Source organism: Crinia signifera, chromosome 6 (genome assembly GCF_055691185.1).
Source record: "Crinia signifera chromosome 6, ASM5569118v1, whole genome shotgun sequence".
Lineage (NCBI taxonomy): Eukaryota > Metazoa > Chordata > Amphibia > Anura > Myobatrachidae > Crinia > Crinia signifera.
The window spans coordinates 222,531,897-222,550,699 of NC_139222.1; the positions used below are offsets into that span (position 1 = coordinate 222,531,897).

At 44.1% G+C, this 18,803-nt stretch overlaps 1 protein-coding gene across 2 annotated transcripts in view; it reads left to right on the top strand.

Moving 5' to 3' along the window:
- Positions 1–555: 555 nt before the first annotated feature.
- Positions 556–18,803, top strand: part of RUFY2 (RUN and FYVE domain containing 2) — a 46,691-nt gene continuing 28,443 nt past the window's right edge. Inside the window, exons 1-7 of one of the 2 annotated variants that reach the window (XM_083148954.1) lie at positions 556–673; positions 5,159–5,273; positions 13,310–13,483; positions 14,455–14,572; positions 14,687–14,788; positions 17,276–17,399; positions 18,739–18,803. In XM_083148954.1, the coding sequence (XP_083005080.1) occupies positions 5,198–5,273; positions 13,310–13,483; positions 14,455–14,572; positions 14,687–14,788; positions 17,276–17,399; positions 18,739–18,803 (659 nt within the window). In that variant the 5' untranslated portion in view covers positions 556–673; positions 5,159–5,197. The remainder of the gene's footprint in view (positions 674–5,158; positions 5,274–13,309; positions 13,484–14,454; positions 14,573–14,686; positions 14,789–17,275; positions 17,400–18,738) is intronic. The other variant, XM_083148955.1, reaches the window with a different exon arrangement.

Genomic DNA, 18,803 nt, shown 5'->3' on the forward strand with positions numbered 1-18,803 from the left:
TGACATCTGGGACCTATGCCCACTTTACTGCCCTATTTCTGCCCAAATCCTTGTTGGTCAAAAGAAATGACAAGTGGGTCATATGTAAGTGACCCCCCTGTGCGGGTTTCCAGTGTAATATTTTTTGACCAACGCTGTTTAACCCTCGCAGGACACCAGCTACTTATTCAAAATGATATCTGGGACCCATGCCCATTTTTGTGCCCATTTTCTGCCCAAATCATTGTTGGTCAAAAGAAATTGCAAGTGGGTCATATGTAGGCAACCCCCCTGTGTTGATTTCTGCAGTGAAATTTGTGGTCCATGATTCATTAACCCTTGTAAAAGTGATTGTTCTGAATAAGAAGCTGGAGCTCGAATAAGAAGCTGGAGCTCGAATAAGAAGCTGGAGCTCGAATAAGAAGCTGGCCGAATAAGAAGCCAACTTCAGCCTCGTTCTTGTTCAGCACATTGGACAGCAGCCCCTTCCATATATCAGCGTAACGAGACCTCGCTGATTTATGTAGCTTTGCGCAAAAGTGCTATTCTCGAAGCTGCTGCGCAGAGTGGCGTGCCTAGCTGCGATGGTACGGGGATGCACTGCGCATGCGTGATTCGCACAGTCAGTCTCTGGGCGGACTCCCGGTAAACAGAAGGAAGGTGGCGGCCGGCTGGCATCATCTTGCTGAGTGAGGTGAGGTATGAGCCGGGGTTCCTGGGCATTGCCAGCAGTCATTAGGGGACAAGTAATGTAGCTGCACTTCATTGCCATCATTGGCTATAACTGCAATTGCAGTCATCAATAGAAGAGCAATTGCATTCCCTGTATAAGATCTATAACCATCCGCGGTCATGATGTAGCAGGGTGTTTTATAGTAGCGAGCTGGGCAAGGGCCAGACTGACACCAGAAGGGCAGAGAATTGCCCCATCCATCTGTGTCCCAGTGATTCCAGGGGTGCCCAAGGGGTTGCTATTAAATAGAAGGTTCCATGCAATTAAGTGTATAATGGAAGGAGATGCTGGAACCCCACCCAACTAACTCATATTATGGGTAAACTAGAAGTTTAGTAATCAGGTGTATTTTATTTATACCATAGCAACTATAAACCAGGCTTTCCTGCACCCGGTGGTGCTGAAATAGTTTATTTCTCTAAACTTAATGATTCCTATGTTGCTATCAAATGCGTGCCATTATCAGCACTTTGCATGTTGAATATAGGAATGAGCTGACCCTAGTAACAATAGCCATAATTAACATGGCAGTTTTGTCCATAGCAACGTAGAAAGATAGAATTGACATTCATATGTGTACTGTAGTAATACTGGTGATCAGGGACCTTCTGGTCATCATGTGCATACATAGAAAACGTTTAAAAAGAACTGTTGTGTGATTTGAAGTGTGACATAGGGCCTTATTTTAGTTCACTCTTTCTGACAAATTCCTTCTTAGATGGACAAAACCATGTGCACTGCAGGTGGGGCAGATGTAAAATGTGCAGAGAGAATTAGATTTGGGTGAGTTATTTTGTTTCTGTGCAGGGTAAATACTGGCTGCTTTATTTTTACACTGCAATATAGATCTCACTTTGAAGTAAAACCCCACCCAAATCTAATTCTCTCTGCACAAGTTACATCTGCCCCCCTGCAGTGCACATGGTTTTGTCCATCTAAGAAGGATTTTGTCAGAAAGAGTGAATTAGAATAAGGCCCATAGTTTGTCATGTTTGAGCGTATTGTATGTTTACAGTATACGTCAGAGTGTGTACAGTTTATCAGTGTAGATATTTGTGTATGTACGGTAGGGATGCTCCATATTGAAAATAAAAAAATGGAACATCTACAGACAGCAGTGGCATGGGTCTTGAATATGATGTTAAGAATGTTTTATCTTCCTGTATCAGACTACCGGTGGCTTGTTGTATTAGTGCACAGTACATAATGATACTGTTCTGCTTGTATCTTCATGTATGTTACAGTTCCATACATTTCATGTAGTAATATGTTTTAGAGATATAATTGTCGGTGGAGGTCACCTGAGCTAAGACAGACATACATAAATCATTGTGAGCAATACTCATTCTTAAACTGTGCAGAATAACATATTTTTGTTCAAACATATTTGCCAATATTGCAAAAGGAATGATATAGATTTTAATTTATGCTGAAATACATTGCCAGCCTCAGCTTCAATTTCAAACAGCATTTAAGCTGGCCATACATCAGAAAGATCGATCATAAGATCGATTGCGCTCATGATTGTGTACAATTTCCCTTGAAATCCCCGGCAGTCCTTGGTGGTTTTTGGACACACAATCTACTCACAATCCATCATACAATCAGTCATACAATCTATCTGTTGCATGATTGTATGATTGTGTACACAAGATATGCACACAATCTGCATACAATCCATCTTACAATCAATTGAGATTGTATGATTAGGTACAATATCTTTCTGATGTATGGCCACCTTTACAGAATGTGACTGTATTTCTGAATATGACCCACTACAACTGGCAGCATTATAGAACTCTGCCACTAGTGTTATGTAAACAGGCATGGTGCAGTGCAGGCACTTCTCCTGGGGGTTCCGTTGTTATCAGTTGTACACAAGTATCTGAGAAGCCACATATCAGTCAGAGGACCCTATTCAATTACATCACTTTATCTTGTCTCATTCTCTGACTGAGTTGTGGCTTCTTGGATCTTTTTACATAATTAGGGCCTAATTCGGGGTCGCTCGCAGCAGCGTCAATGTCTGCATATTTTGCACTGGCATGCCTGCTGCTTTATGCAAATACCCAGGGCCGTAACTAGATATTTGTAGGCCCCATAGCAAAGGTTTGTAAGGGCCCCCTATTGAACAACTGATGGTGACAAATGTATGTAAAACATATTACTTTGACAGTAAAGATTGTCCCCCTTTAGCTCTGGACCCCATAGCAGCTGCACCCCTTGCACCTATGGTAGTTACGCCCTTGCAAACAAGCCCTTACCTAGTATACAGCCCAGCATCTATACTGAGATGGCGACTTTGAGAATCTTCATACTGGCCCTAATTCAGATATGAGCTCAGTACAAATTTGTTTGGAAAATGGGCAAAACCATGTGCACTGCAGGTGGGGCAGATGCAACCTGTGCAAAGAGAGTTACATTTGGGTGGGGTGTGCTGAAACTGAAATCTAAATTGCAGTGTAAAAATAATGCAGCCAGCATTTACCCTGCACAGAAACAAAATAGCTCACACAAATCTAACTCTCTCTCTGCACATGTCACATCTGCCCCACCTGCAGGGCACATGGTTTTGCCCATTTCCCAAACAAATTTGTACTGAGCTCAGATCTGAATAAGGCCCACTGTTCAATCATGTTTGGTGCATTTTTAGACCCAACCATAAGGTTGTAGCATCAAACATTACGTTGGCCCCATGCTAGGTGCAAATTGTCCACCAGAATATAGCTTCTAATATGGGCAATTATGAGTGAGCTTGCAACCACTTTATTGACACCTCTGCAACATTATATGCCCAAATCATAGCCTATCGCCGTGCACCCACATAGACCCCCCAGTCACCACCTATGAAAGCCCAATACATTTAAAAAAAATCTGAGGACACGTTTCTCAATTGCAACTGCAACTTTGGGTTTTTTTCAGACCTGACCACTGTTGTGCGCGTTTACAAGCCGATCAGTTTGAACGACTGCATATGGTCGAGGGCAAACTGCAACAAAAAATCAGTAATTACTTTTTTTTCACAATCCCTTCGCAACTTGACTGACGAAAAGCTGGTGTTTGGGGTGGTAACCGCCCATTTTCTGGGAGTGTCTGAAAAATGAAGGCGTGACCAGGAGTTTTCATGGAGGGTCTGTGACTTCCGCTCCAGCCTCGTTCTGCCTGTCTCTATCGCAGAGTAGTAGAAGAGTCAGAGTTACGCACACTTGGACAGACTGGGGAAATCATTCCATGGTGAGTGAGTGGCAAATAGATTTGCAGATCAGCTATACATCGGAAAGTCATTCTCAGACTTGCACCGGGCGGCATTTCACTTTGTTTCTGCGGCGGCAATCTGATCGCAGTCCTCTGAAAATGTGCACAGCAGTGATCAGGTTGGAATCAGGCCCTATGTGTGCATGGACTCTGCATATGCAGTGTAACTTAAACACATGCACATTGGCAGTGCAGCCCAGTCAGAATCAGGCCTTTGGGGTCTATGTACTAAGCCTTTGAAGTGAGATAAAGTGGCATGTAACAGGTTGTGTTTGAAAAATGGCAGTTAGGAGCTAGTTAGTTTTAGTTGTGTGAATGATGAGCAAGGATACTAAATCTGGGTACACACTAGACCACATGTTTTTTATTATTTTGCTGATTATAATGGTTCTGAGCAGCAAAACGTTGAGATAACCCAGTGTGTACGCACTACGTGGCTGACGAGGTGCACTCCCATGCATTGACATCTTTGTTGGCCCTACTGGCATCTCAATCTGAGGATGTCATCAATGACAGCATATTCCTAGATGTGGACACTGACGATATCTTTTGCCAGAGTGTGTACACACTATTTCATTGGTACGGGAGTTCAAGGAAAACCATGGCTGACATTGCATCATTTGCTTGTCGTCTAGTTGTCCCCCCTGTGACACCAAGCAGCCTGTAGCCGGGTTGCATCAGCTGATGCTTGAATCCTGCACACAGGAGATACAAGAAAATGGACTTTAGACAGCTAACATGTTTTTTTTTTCTTTACAGACAAATAAGTATGTTCTCATATCAGATATTTCATGTTAGAAATTGGCTATATCCTTTAAAAGCTGAATTGATCCTGAATGGCTGCTGAGTTTCTTTTTCCAGGAAGGAGACATGTCAGGGGTCTGCTGTAGACTTCCATTGCACTAGGATTCTTCCCTTCACACACACACACATAATTTCCTAAAAAAAAAAAAAAAAAAATCTTTTAATTGCCACCCTTACTGGGGATGCTTTATCCTGGTAATGTCCCAGTGGGGAGGTATTTTCCATCTTCTCAGCATGGCTGAACAGTCCCTTCCGAAAGGACCCGCGAAAATCAACAATCCTTTGATATAACTCCCCTTTTGGGAATAGTTTGTAATCTTGTTGAAGGAGGCATGGTGGAGGTGCACAGGGCAGGAATGCCTGTAACTAAGTTGTTTTTTTCAACAGATCATTGTAGTACAAAGAGTGTGACTGCGCTGCATCACCATGACTCAGTTCGGAGCACCAAGAAACCCTGTAAACTGGGTTTCCCACATCACAGCAGCTGTCGTATCTCAGCCAGGTACTGTACATCATTTTCATTGCACTGTTATAGAGAGAGATTGTACCTGATCCGTTTATCTGTAACCCTGAGGAGCTACACTGTATTTCTAGCTCATAAGTCATCGCAGCTGCAACTATATTATCCCTAACCCTTTGCTGATCTTTATATTGTGAAAAGGGGGCAAGTGTTATGTGGTGCACGCAAGTGATGGATTTTTCTATTCGATTTTACTTATATATGCAAAGTCGAATTGAAATCGAACAGAAATTTAACGCAATCATTTAGATTAGATTCCGATGCGCAGCCACACACCATCAAAATCGAATTGAAAAATAGACTGTGCAGGCGAGACTATATAGTACAGATCTGTACTATATAGTCCAAATTGAATGCAATGGCCTTGCCGTGCGATTAGATCAGGATCGAATCAGGATTGAATAGCAAGGCAATCGACCCATTTAACACCCCTATAGGGTTAAATGTATCAATGTTCTTTAGGAGTGGTGCAGTGGTATAGATATGTACAACTCTGCGTACAAGCAAATATCTCAATTTAATTCCTTGCAAGCAATCTAGATGCATTTTTGTGCAGCTCTGAATTGCTCCAGTATTTGCTGTGGTGGCATACACCTGCAGGGCCACATAAACATCTGCTACAAGTGTTGTTCCCCTTTAATACAAGTATTAATAATTGTACCTTAGTTGTTATTACTAATAAATGGGCCACCATTATTATTTTTCATTAATAAGTTGTCCCCATTTGTTGATTCATTTGTTAATGTTTTATTTTGCTCCCCTTATATACAGGTGACTATAAAAGAAATAGTCACTTTCAACGTTTTACACAAACCAAAGTATTACTAATATAGTGAAAATACTTACATGGAGATATACATTTTTATAAAGTAGATTTTTATTGTACAGAAGTAATAAATACAAGCTTAAGATAACAAGAGAAAAAAAACATATTTATTAGCACACGATAACAATATGTAGATACAAACACATCAATGTAAGAACAGAGAACAAGCATCTGAAATTATAAGAGAATAATTATCCATCATGTATACAGTATTGTAACCTGTATCTATCAATGAAGATTTAAATATATATATATATATATATATATATATATATATATATATATAAATGTAGAGATTGGTTGGCACTCCTCCTCCAAATAACGATAGTACCCCTGGTGCCCTTCCACAGCAGCAAACAAGCAAGCATGTAAATAGGAGATAGAGACGGATGGCACTCAGCGGGATTTGCGTTGAAAATAAACAGACCACACTTGGGTAGACTTCTGCCAATGTTTCAAATCTAATTGGATAGATTTTTCGTCAGGGATTTTTCCCTGACGAAAAATCTATCCAATTAGATTTGAAACGTTGGCAGAAGTCTACCCAAGTGTGGTCTGTTTATTTTCAACGCAAATCCCGCTGAGTGCCATCCGTCTCTATCTCCTATATATATATATATATATATATATATATAAAACCAAAATACCCTTTCAATGCGCTGGAAAATATGGAAGCAGCAACTCTATAGGTCCCCCCTGTTAGTGGGGGAGAAAGATAAATAGATAGACCAAGAAACACTAGAGTGCGCTTAAGTTAAATTCACCACCATTCACTCCAAAATGACAGATGATATACAGTTCTCTCCAAGCAATTTGGAAGATTTTAATAAAAATACAGATTAAAAAACCATAAAATATTGTACTCAATCATTTGGTACAATTTGAGATGGTCCAACAAACGGCAAACACAACCCAATGCGTTTCGTCCTAACGACTTCCTCAGGGGCAATGTTCGAATACTTCTTTGTAAGTGAACGCAGATACTTTGTGTCCATTATAGGCAAGTGATCTTGTATTCCGAATAGGCTTGGAACGCCTTTCTGTCATCCTTTACTTAAAGACCATTCAATTTGTATGAGAATTTTGGAAAAAATGAACAAGTCTGGAAGGAGACCACAATTGATGGGAGACCACAATAAATTGGTCTTTCACAAATACACCTCTTTGGATGAGAGCTCAGCGTGTGGGTCCTTCTCAGGCTGCACATCATATATATAAATCTATGTGTGTATGTTCCCTATGGACTCCAAAATGGCCTGACCGATTTTGATGAAATTTTCAGGCAATCTTCAGATTAGCCCAGCGGGTGAAACTGTGAAGTTTGGTAGCGATCGGATCAACAGATTTTTTTTTTTGGGGGGGGGGGGGGGGTTGCAATTAATTGATCGCTCCACGAATGAGATTTCGTTCCCGCCAAACTTTTGTCAAATGCAACTGAATATTCAAGCTGTTGTCAGCAACGTATTCCCAAATCTAACAACCAACTACAAAAATCCAGATTGGCTGTGTGAACGTGCAATTTTGGCACCAAAAAAATGATGATGTAAACAAGCTCAATGAGCAAATTCAATTAAAACTGCCCGGCAAAACAGTGAAATACAAATCGATCGACACCGAAATGGACGATGAACAAGCCGTCAATTATCCGATTTAATTTTTTAATTCATTGGAACCACCCGCAATGCCACCGCATGTATCAACATTGAAGGTTCGATCATACAATCTGATCTGTGAGCGCTGAAGAAATAATTTGATGGTCGCTGACCATCAATGATTTCTCCCCGCCTGCAAATGGATGATTATGTAAATCATCCGTTTGCAGGCATGCGGATATTCATTGGGGATCGCACATGCGAGGGGGGGGGGGGGGCGGCGTCTGGTGGATTTGCAATGCTGCAAAATTGACAGCCTTGCGGGTCAACCAGAATAAGGTCCATAGTAGCAATACATGTGAACTTGCGGTACTTGTTTCCTAGCACGGCCACAACGATCTTGATCGTGGGCATCGTGAGGAAAAATCGGGGGCATCGCGGCTAGGGAAAATTGAAAAATGCTCAATCCCGGGATTCCCGGGATCCCGGGATTGGCATCCCTAAAAGAAAACCGCCCCTGTCCCCCTTACTTTAGTGCGGTGGAGCGGGCTGGCGGCGGCTGTCCCCCAGGAGTGGTGGAGCGGGGCTTGCAGCGGCTGTCCCCCATGAGTGGTGGAGCGGGGCTGGCGGCGTCTGTCTGGCGGCGGCTGTCCCCCAGGAGTGGTGGAGCGGGGCTTGCAGCGTCCGTCCCATGAGTGGTGAGCGGGGCAGGTGGTGGCTGACAAAGAGGAATGCTGTGTGCGGCCGTGGCCCGTGAGTGTGTTCTGGCGCCGGAGGTGCAGCACTGCGGCCTGCGCAGCGTGACCCATAGGTCACGCTGCGCAGGCCACAGCGCTGCACCTCCGGCGCTGAAACCCGCTCGTCACCCCTCCCCTCCAGTCAGTGTCACGGACACTCTCCCCGTCTGACCCCTCTCGGCCGTACCCCGCGTCGGTAACAGCCGGGCAGCGTCTGAGCGTGTGCTCAGACGCTGCCCGGCAATAGACTGTACAATCCCGGGATTGGAGTTGAGAATAGAATAGTGTGGCAAGCGCAGCGAGCCACCGAGCCCGAAGCGTGGCGAGCGCAGCGAGCCCCGCGAGGGGACGCGGATACCTGTGAAGCCCGCAAAGGGACGCGTTTACCTGTGAAGGTATCCGCGTCCCCTCGCGGGGCGCGCTGCACTCGCCACGCTTCGGGCTCGGTGGCTCGCTGCGCTCGCCACACTATTCTATTCTCAACTCCACGCCGACGTGGATAGTGGGGGTATGAAAAGGTCGGAGGACGCGTACCGACGCCCCTCGCGGGCTCGCTGCGCTCGCCACGCTTCGGGTTTGCGTTGATCGTGGGGTGGCGTCAACTACTTTTGGGGTGACATTTCACTGTTCAGGGTTGTTTTGGGGGGTTTCTGGGCCATTTACCATTGGTCCCTATGATAATTTTGTGAAATTGAGCCATTTAACATTGATTCCTATGGGAAATCGGGGGCATCGCGCCTAAATTGAGGCATTTAACATTGTTCCCTATGGGGAAATCGGGGGCATTGCGTCTGCACCATTTAAGCCTTTTTTAGCCGCATACGACGCGACCGACACGATTTTGACTTTTTATAATGCATTTCAATGGGAAAATTGGGGGCATCGCGTCGGTCGCGTCGCAGACCACTAAAAATGACACCCGATGCCCACGATTGTGGCCGTGCTAGGAAACAAGTACCGAACTTGCTGACTAGGGGGGTTATTCAGCCTTGCGAGTCCACCAAGTCCCGTCTTGCAAATGGTGACCTGGCCGCTCTGAGGGAAGTAGGCGGGCAGCTGACATCCGGTGATGTCAGCTGCCCGCCCCCTGCACCCGCGTCATCATGCCCAATAGCATGAGAATGCCCAGCCTTCCCATGGAAACGCCCATGAAACGCTGGGCATTCCCATATGCAAAATGGCCGGCCTGCCGCCCCACGCCCCTCTCCGTCCCCCGTCTGCATACTTGGGTGCATGCGCCCCGCGAACAATCTGTTCGCCGTGGACGCACGCACCCGGTGTATGCACATACGCAGAAATGACCCTGTGCATGCACATACGCCCACCATCAATGCTCTTGCAAATATGGACTAGAATAAGGGCCTAGATCCCATTCCTTGTCACCCTACATCACCTTCCCAGTCCCCACAAAGACGAGAGAGAGGGTCAATATGATGTTTAGAGAGAAGAAAGGAATAATCTTGGGCAACAGATTTCATTCTGCCCAAGTTAAGGATAAAAGTGTTAATGGGAGAGGGCAGAATTGGCGAGTTCTTGAATTGAGCCCGCAGCGCATGTCTAAGTTGAAGAAAGCAGTAGAAGAGGAAATTAGGTGAACCAAACTCATCCTTCAATTGTTAAAATTATTTCAAAACACCATCACAATAGACCTGATTTATTGTTACTATAACTTGCATGGATATTTAGTATACAGTATGTCTGAAGGCTTCTATGACTAATGCCCCTTTCCCACTGCAGGCTTTACACGGTAAAATGCCGTTTTTTTAGCCTTTTTAAACGGCTAGAGCTGCAGTGGGAAAGCTCCAGGTTGCTTTACATGGGTAACAAATACCGTTTTTTGTTACCCGTGTAAAAAGCAGTGTTTTTAACGTGTAAGAGCCGTTTTTTCGGCAGTGGGAAAGGGGTAGCCCTTTACACGTTAAAAAAAAAACGGCATGGGGTCCCCCCCCACTGCCGTAACCAGCACCAGGCTGAAGGAGCCGGGGCTGGTATTAAAAAAATCAGGAAACCCGACAAATAGGGGTTCCCTGATTTTTTTACAACCAGCCCCAGGCTCCAGGTCCGGGGCTGGTTCCCAAAATACGGGGGACAAAATGACTAGGGGTCCCCTGTATTTTAAGAACCAACCCCAGGCACAACCAGCCAGCAGGGTAATGCCACAGCCGGGGGACACTTATTATATAAGTTCCCGCGGCCAAAGCATTAACCCTACCGACCAGTCAGCCTGGCCAGGGGCCCTGGGGGAGTGGGGACCCCCCCAATAAAGGGGTCCCCCCCCTCCAGGACTTACCTGACCAGGCTGAAGCCTGGTGCTGTCCTCGATGCCCCTGGGCGGTGGGCATCGAGCTGATGGTATGGTGTAAAAAATAGAATAAAAACCATTGTCTTTTACTGGTGAACTATGAGTCCCAGCAAGCCTCCCCCGCAAGCTGGGACTTGGAGAACCACAAGTCCCAGCCTGCGGGGCATTAAAGGGCCCGCTGGGTCTTGCAGTTCCACAGTAAAAGAAAGAGTTAAATAAACACACTGACACACGTGAAAAATAAAAGTTTAATACATACATAACACATACATACTGATACTTACCTATCTTGAGCCCGTAGGTAGCCCTGGTCCTGATGTCCTGGTCCGTGTCGGCGTCTGTATCCATGTCGGCATCCCTGTCGGCGACGGCGTCGGCGGTCCGGAGTCCGAAGAAATCCATTTGGGAAGCTGTGGAAGGAAACCATACTCACCTGTCCCAGCGCGACGTAGTCCAGGTAAGGTCTTTGCAAAAAAACCGAACCGAACACCCGAACCAAGCGAACAGGCAGAGAGCCGCACGGTGTGTTTACATCGTGCGGCTCCGCCCCCGAATGCCGCTATTGGCCGCCTTGTGGCCTAGCGGCCAATAGCGGCATTCGGGGGCGGAGCCGCACGATGTAAACAAACACCGTGCGGCTCTCTGCCTGTTCGCTTGGTTCGGGTGTTCGGTTTTTTTTTTTTTGCAAAGACCTTACCTGGACTACGTCGCGCTGGGACAGGTGAGTATGGTTTCCTTCCACAGCTTCCCAAATGGATTTCTTCGGACTCCGGACCGCCGACGCCGTCGCCGACAGGGATGCCGACATGGATACAGACGCCGACACGGACCAGGACATCAGGACCAGGGCTACCTACGGGCTCAAGATAGGTAAGTATCAGTATGTATGTGTTATGTATGTATTAAACTTTTATTTTTCACGTGTGTCAGTGTGTTTATTTAACTCTTTCTTTTACTGTGGAACTGCAAGACCCAGCGGGCCCTTTAATGCCCCGCAGGCTGGGACTTGTGGTTCTCCAAGTCCCAGCTTGCGGGGGAGGCTTGCTGGGACTCATAGTTCACCAGTAAAAGACAATGGTTTTTATTCTATTTTTTACACCATACCATCAGCTCGATGCCCACCGCCCAGGGGCATCGAGGACAGCACCAGGCTTCAGCCTGGTCAGGTAAGTCCTGGAGGGGGGGGACCCCTTTATTGGGGGGGTCCCCACTCCCCCAGGGCCCCTGGCCAGGCTGACTGGTCGGTAGGGTTAATGCTTTGGCCGCGGGAACTTATATAATAAGTGTCCCCCGGCTGTGGCATTACCCTGCTGGCTGGTTGTGCCTGGGGCTGGTTCTTAAAATACGGGGGACCCCTAGTCATTTTGTCCCCCGTATTTTGGGAACCAGCCCCGGACCTGGAGCCTGGGGCTGGTTGTAAAAAATCAGGGAACCCCTATTTGTCGGGTTTCCTGATTTTTTATTACCAGCCCCGGCTCTTTCAGCCTGGTGCTGGTTACGGCAGTGGGGGGAACCCCACGCCGTTTTTTTTTTTTAAATTCTCCCCCCCCCCCCCATCTTTACACTGCTTAAACGGGTTTTTAAACGGGTAAGTGTGAATGTGACAAAAACAGCTTTTAAACGGTAATTTACCGTTTAAAAGCTGCAGTGGGAAAGAGTCTTTATGGCTCTTACCCGTTTAAAGACCCGTTTAAAAAAAACGGGTCATTACCCGTGTAGGCAGTGGGAAAGCAGCATAAGGTAAAACTGTTCTGTGTGAACCTTTTGTCACACTCCGATATCAATACGATTCCAGTTTGTTCCAAACACATCAGCGCATGTCCTCATCAACACTTGCAACAGATACTGTGACGGTTGCTACAGATTGTTGACACCTACAGGAAGTTCAAATTTATCTGGATCAAAATCTGCCTCAACAGACCAGAACATGGCACTAAAACATTGGCCACCAGAAGTCCGGATCTAACCATTCTCGACGGAGACCCCAATTCTGGCATCTCCTATCCTCTTACACCAGAGTGTTTGTTCTACTGCTTGTTCTTGCAATTTGTGGTTTATATAAAATGTTGTGCCTATTTCTTTTCTCCACTGATGCAGCAGCTTCAGTGACAGTTGTTAGCACAGTGAGGAGCTGGATCTCCCAGTACTTCTCCAGCATTATTTCCGCTCCATCGATACATAAGTTATGAAGGCAAAGAGTACATTGTACTTTACGGAACATGTTTTGTTCTTGTACAGGGCTCGTGTATTTCATATATATTGTGGTATTTTCTCAGCTTACAAATTACTTATTTAATGATATGTTTACACATATATGAAATGTATATTGAATGATGAATGATTTAGTTGTGTATGTACAGACCTAAACAAGCTTTCTTATGGGGGAGGGGGGGTGTATGCATGACTCCTGCACACAGACTGTAGAGACTGCATTCGATACATATTTTTTTATTGATTATTAGATATCTTTCTCTCTGTTTTATATTGACTTAGCAATGTGATTAAATAGTCTCATTAAATACATGAAATAGTATCATTGTCTGTATTTACTTGTGTCCTAGCAGCGAGGGACCCAGCTGTGGTTGAGAGGACAAATCTGCTGAACATGGCTAAGCTCAGTATAAAAGGACTTATTGAATCGGCTCTGAGCTACGGCCGTACCCTGGATTCGGATTACCCTCCTCTTCAGCAGTTCTTTGTTGTGATGGAACATTGCCTGAAACATGGACTTAAAGGTACAGTATAAAACTAACACATGTATAAAAGACATTATTTGTAGGGATAGGATTAGGCTAAACAGACACAAAGTGGTATACATATTAACATTCTGGTACCAACATGTTAAATATTAACATTATAGACATGTTGACATTATGACAACTTTTCCTGTCCACTTAATGTTCATGACGACATCAGACCATGTTGACATTTTGCCAGACCCAGGAGTTATCTCAATAAATACAGAATATAAGTGAAAGGGTTAGGGGGGGGGTAAGTGCTTTGTGGGGAGTTTATCAGCAAGAACGGGTGCTCATACTGTTTGAATTAGATGGGTGGCTAAATAATATTTGTGAAGGCAGAAGCCTCCATCCCTGAAGTGCATATAGAACCTGGGCGCTCAGCTACAAGAAACAGGTTATATATAGTAGAGGATGGTCTCGAATAGTCAGGGCCAGATTAACTATGGGGCAAATAGAGCTGCAGCTCCAGGCCTCCATATAAAAATAGGCCCATCATCATAGCAGCGTGATAATCCTCAATCATATATATTACAATACGGAGCTGAATTGGTTGGTACCTTATCTCTCTCCACTTTTTCTTAGTTCTTCTGCTTTAGATCAGAAAAAGAAAACTAAGGAATTCAATGAGCCGTGGTCATTTACCTCAGCCGATTGATCCCCTTGGGGCTATCCAGTTAGCCTTCAAAGCCGACACCCATCATGGATTTTTTTTTTCGGGACCTGCTGAGGTCCTTCCAAAAAAAGCCATGATAAGTGCCCTGTTTTTTTTTAAATTGTGGCTGTGTTTTTACCAAAAATTTGGGCCCAAAATCATGTTAAATGTTTTTCATTTTTCTCCAGAAAATATATTTGGGGCTTCTTGAATTCTCTCCTAAATATGACTGAACAGAAAAAAATCCCAAAATGCTGTATGGGCTACGTGTAGCGTGCAAGTGCAACCGATTTACAAATGTATTTTTTTGCAGTGAGAAAGTCGTTCCTTAGCTTTAACAGAACAATATGGGGTCCCTTGGAGATGGTGGAGAAACTGTGTCCTGGAGCTGAGGAAATAGCAGCCAGTGTGAGAGATTTACCTGGGCTCAGGTGCGCCATTTCATGTTGCTTAGCAACCTGTTACAGTGTGCTTGCTCTGTAGAAGCCTCACTTGCTGTGACATAGCTTTTGTACTTAGAATCTAATATGTTATTTTCATTCTAGGACACCTCTTGGTCGAGCCCGAGCCTGGCTGAGGTTATCGATGATGCAGAAGAAGTTGGCGGACTATTTGCGTTGTTTAATTATGCGGAGGGATATTCTTAGGTCTGTTGCTCAGTTTCATGAATTTATTATTAAATCAGTGGTCGATAAATCAAAGTTAAAAGTCGGCTATTGAGAAACCTAGTTCCAACTCCCATAAATTTAGAACAGTCAAGCCTTTCGCTGGAGGAGGGTAGGGAAGGGGGCGGTAGCAGAGGAACGCCCAGCGTTTTATGGGTGTCCCCATAAACACGCTGGGCGTTCCCCATAAACACGCAGGTGTGTTGATGCCTGTGTGGGGCAGCTGGATGACGTCACATTATGTCAGCATCCGCCCGAATTTGGTGGATAGCGGGCATCTGGAAAGTGAGTATGGACCAGAGCGAAGGCTGCAGAAATTATTCGATGGTCAGCGACTATTAACTGATTTCTTGCTCAGGCAGCCGCATATGAGAGGATGTTCACATCCCGTCACATGCGAGCAGGCAGCGGGGGCGTTTGGTGGGACTGCAGTTGGCGCTTACCTGTTTACCCTAAGTACATGCTGTAGCAGAAAACACTACACTACTAATGTGGGTAAAACCGTAACACGTAGGTACCACTGTGCTAGCTATGAAACCTGGCATGCCTTGGCTATCGGTTCAAAAAGAGAAAGAATTGCACTGTGGATGCACACCTGAAGAAAAGAATATTTCAAAAGAGTAGAGATATTCTGTTTTTATTTTTTAAAACTTTTAACTTTATTGGTTTAGTTCAATGTAAAAAAAGGGAAGATGAACAACCTGTCAGGATTTTTTAGCATATAGAATCCGTATGGTGATCTCCCCTTATTGCTTGTGAGATTTCAAAAAGAGATTAAAATGCACATACAAACATACAACATATAGTGTAATGTGCTATTGCACGAAAAGATAGAGATGGTGAATATAGGGATTTAAAAGAGTTCCCCTTTTGCTGGCTTACAAAAAGACGTTGTGTCTGAGTTAGGCTCTCTTTTTGAGATGCTCAGATGTTTTGAATATTACCCTTTTTGTAGGGTTTATACCTCCTGGGTTTACTAGCCCCCTCTCACAGGGATTTGTAAATACTGGAAGTGATTTTTAATATATGTTTTTGAAGATTTAGTATCACCTTAGTCGGAGTGTTATTTCCCAGACAGTTTTATTACTGTATTCCTGGTCTCCTTTTTCTGTATTCAGGTGATTGACTACCATCTGATTATGTATCATTTAGTATACTTTTGGTTTCTAGAGAGATTTATCTCTGACTTCAAAAGAATGCAGATTTAGTGTCATATAATTACATTGGTCACACAAAAATTCTCTTTTAATCATATGGTACTTTCTTTGTATGCAGGTTTATGTACAGTGCAGCTCTCTCTCACTGAGTTGTATGCTGTTTGTGTTTTTCCCGTCTGGGCTAAATGCCCTTAGGAAGGTTGTTTATGTGTGGGTTGTGGTGACTCTAATATTAGAATATTGTGATGCCTCTTACTCTCACTGAGTTGCTATCACTAATATTACAATACTGTATTGTAATATTAGTGATAGCAACTCAGTGAGAGTGAGAGGGGGCTAGTAAACCCAGGAGGTATAAACCCTACGAAAAGGGTGATATTCAAAACATCTGAGCATCTCAAAAAGAGAGCCTAACTCAGACACAACGTCTTTTTGTAAGCCAGCAAAAGGGGAACTCTTTTAAATCCCTATATTCACCATCTCTATCTTTTCGTGCAATAGCACATTACACTATATGTTGTATGTTTGTATGTGCATTTTAATCTCTTTTTGAAATCTCACAAGCAATAAGGGGAGATCACCATACGGATTCTATATGCTAAAAAATCCTGACAGGTTGTTCATCTTCCCTTTTTTTACATTGAACTAAACCAATAAAGTTAAAAGTTTTAAAAAATAAAAACAGAATATCTCTACTCTTTTGAAATATTCTTTTCTTCAGGTGTGCATCCACAGTGCAATTCTTTCTCTTTTTGAACCTGTACTCTAACCCTATTGCCTGGATAGCACCCGCTGCCTAACAAACAGCAATTAAAGGCCACCCCCTAAATAAAATACAGGGGATATTTCCAAATAAAAGTGTGTGCGGACTCCTAACTCCCCTCCCCCCACCCCCCTTATTGCATGCCTTGGCTATCACCAGGACATCCTGCTTCTAGTCATTCTCATGGTTAGAAATATTCATATCTGCATTGGTGAGTCTTAAAGATACAGGGGGCGATTCTCTAACAATCTCCGCCCCCCTTCGCCTCTCTTCGCAATTATAATTATCGCATATGTTCTAACATATGCGATAATTATAGCAAAGGACAGCTCTTGCGTTAAGAGCTGTCCTTTGCGGTGAGAGTCGCCGGATTTTTCTGGCGATGCCCCCCGCCACGGTAACTTGGCGGGGGATGCTTACAGCATCCCAAAATGCGGTGAAAACACTGATAATGGGTTTTTTACCGCATTTTTAGCTTAGGGAATCTCCCCCATACACTTCCAGCCTTTATGATACATACATTGCACTCGTTGTTTTTCTTTCTTTCAGTGAGTTTTATGAGAATTATGCCGTAATGATGGAAGAGGAAGGCACTGTAATCGTTGGGCTTTTGGTTGGGTTAAATGTAATTGATGCCAACCTATGTGTAAAAGGAGAAGACCTAGATTCACAAGTATGTTACACATTGCATTGCACTTCGTTGTGCGTACCTACTAATCTAATATGATATTGCATGCTGCTGTTGGCTACATCTGGCCGCCTTTGCCTCTGAGCACCTCTCTTTGCGCCTATTTTCTGAAACCATTCTATTTCTCCTTCTGGTGCTGTCATTACTTATCTGTGCTTTGATGTTCAGTTTAAGATGGGTGGATTACAGTAAGAGAAGTAAAGATGTAGAATTTTCTACTTGCAGCGATTAGTTTATTACAGGGGTCCTCAAACTATATAGCTCTGGGACCCCATCTGCAATTATACAATCGGTGATCTGTACCTCAATCATAGTCTGGTATGGCTAGGCCTCGGCTCATGACAGAATTAGATTACAGCGAATTGTAAGAGCAGCGGAAAAAATCATGGGATCGGGTCTCCCGGCGATTGAGGAGTTGTATAGGTCAATGGTTACAAAACGTGCTGAAAGAATTATCAGTGACCACTCCTACCCTGCTCATGAATTGTTCAGGAGGCTGCCATCTGGGAGGCGATACAGCTCTCAACTGGCGAGGACAGCCAGACACAGAAACAGTTTTTTTCCCCAAGCAACTTCCATAATAAACTCAAAGGTCAAAAGTCAGTGATTCCACCCCATTGCGCTAATCTCGGCACTCGACACATGACTCTAAATACAACCTTGATGCCCTCACCTTGAAATGATCCTGTGTGTATTGGTCTGTTATGTATGTACACTGTTTGGGAGCAGTGGTTATCGGAAACAAATTCCCTGTGTATTATGTATGCTGTATATACTTGGCAATAAAGTGATTCTGATCAGACAATGACAATAATGACAGGACCCCAGCAAGTTACTGCAGAAGGTCATCATATCACATGTGTAGTCAGCAGACAGCACATACATGGCAGCATTGTGGAGGCACAAAATGATGGGAGGAGTCTAATATACCATAACCCATCACATCACACGTGTAGTCAGCAGACAGCACATACATGGCAGCATTGTGGAGGCACAAAATGATGGGAGGAGTCTAACATAACAGACAATTCAACAGATGTTTCAGAGTTCTTGAATCACTGACTGAGATTAGAAAAGTCATCAGCCTGATGGTCAGCAACATGGAGTCGCGACCCAATGCTAAGAAGGTCAGGACCCACTTTGGGGTCAGGACCCACAATTTGAAAACTGTTGGTTTATTACATGCAAATGTTTCTTACGTCTCATGTGATAATGATGATATGTGGCAGCCGTCTTACTTTAAGAATATGTAGGGCATCATGAATTCTTTATTGGATGAAATATAATAATTAATTCATGTTTATTTGTACATATCCTCTGGTAGGTTGGGGTGATTGATTTCTCCATATATCTGAAATCAGAAGAAAATGATCATGACAGAGAAGGAAG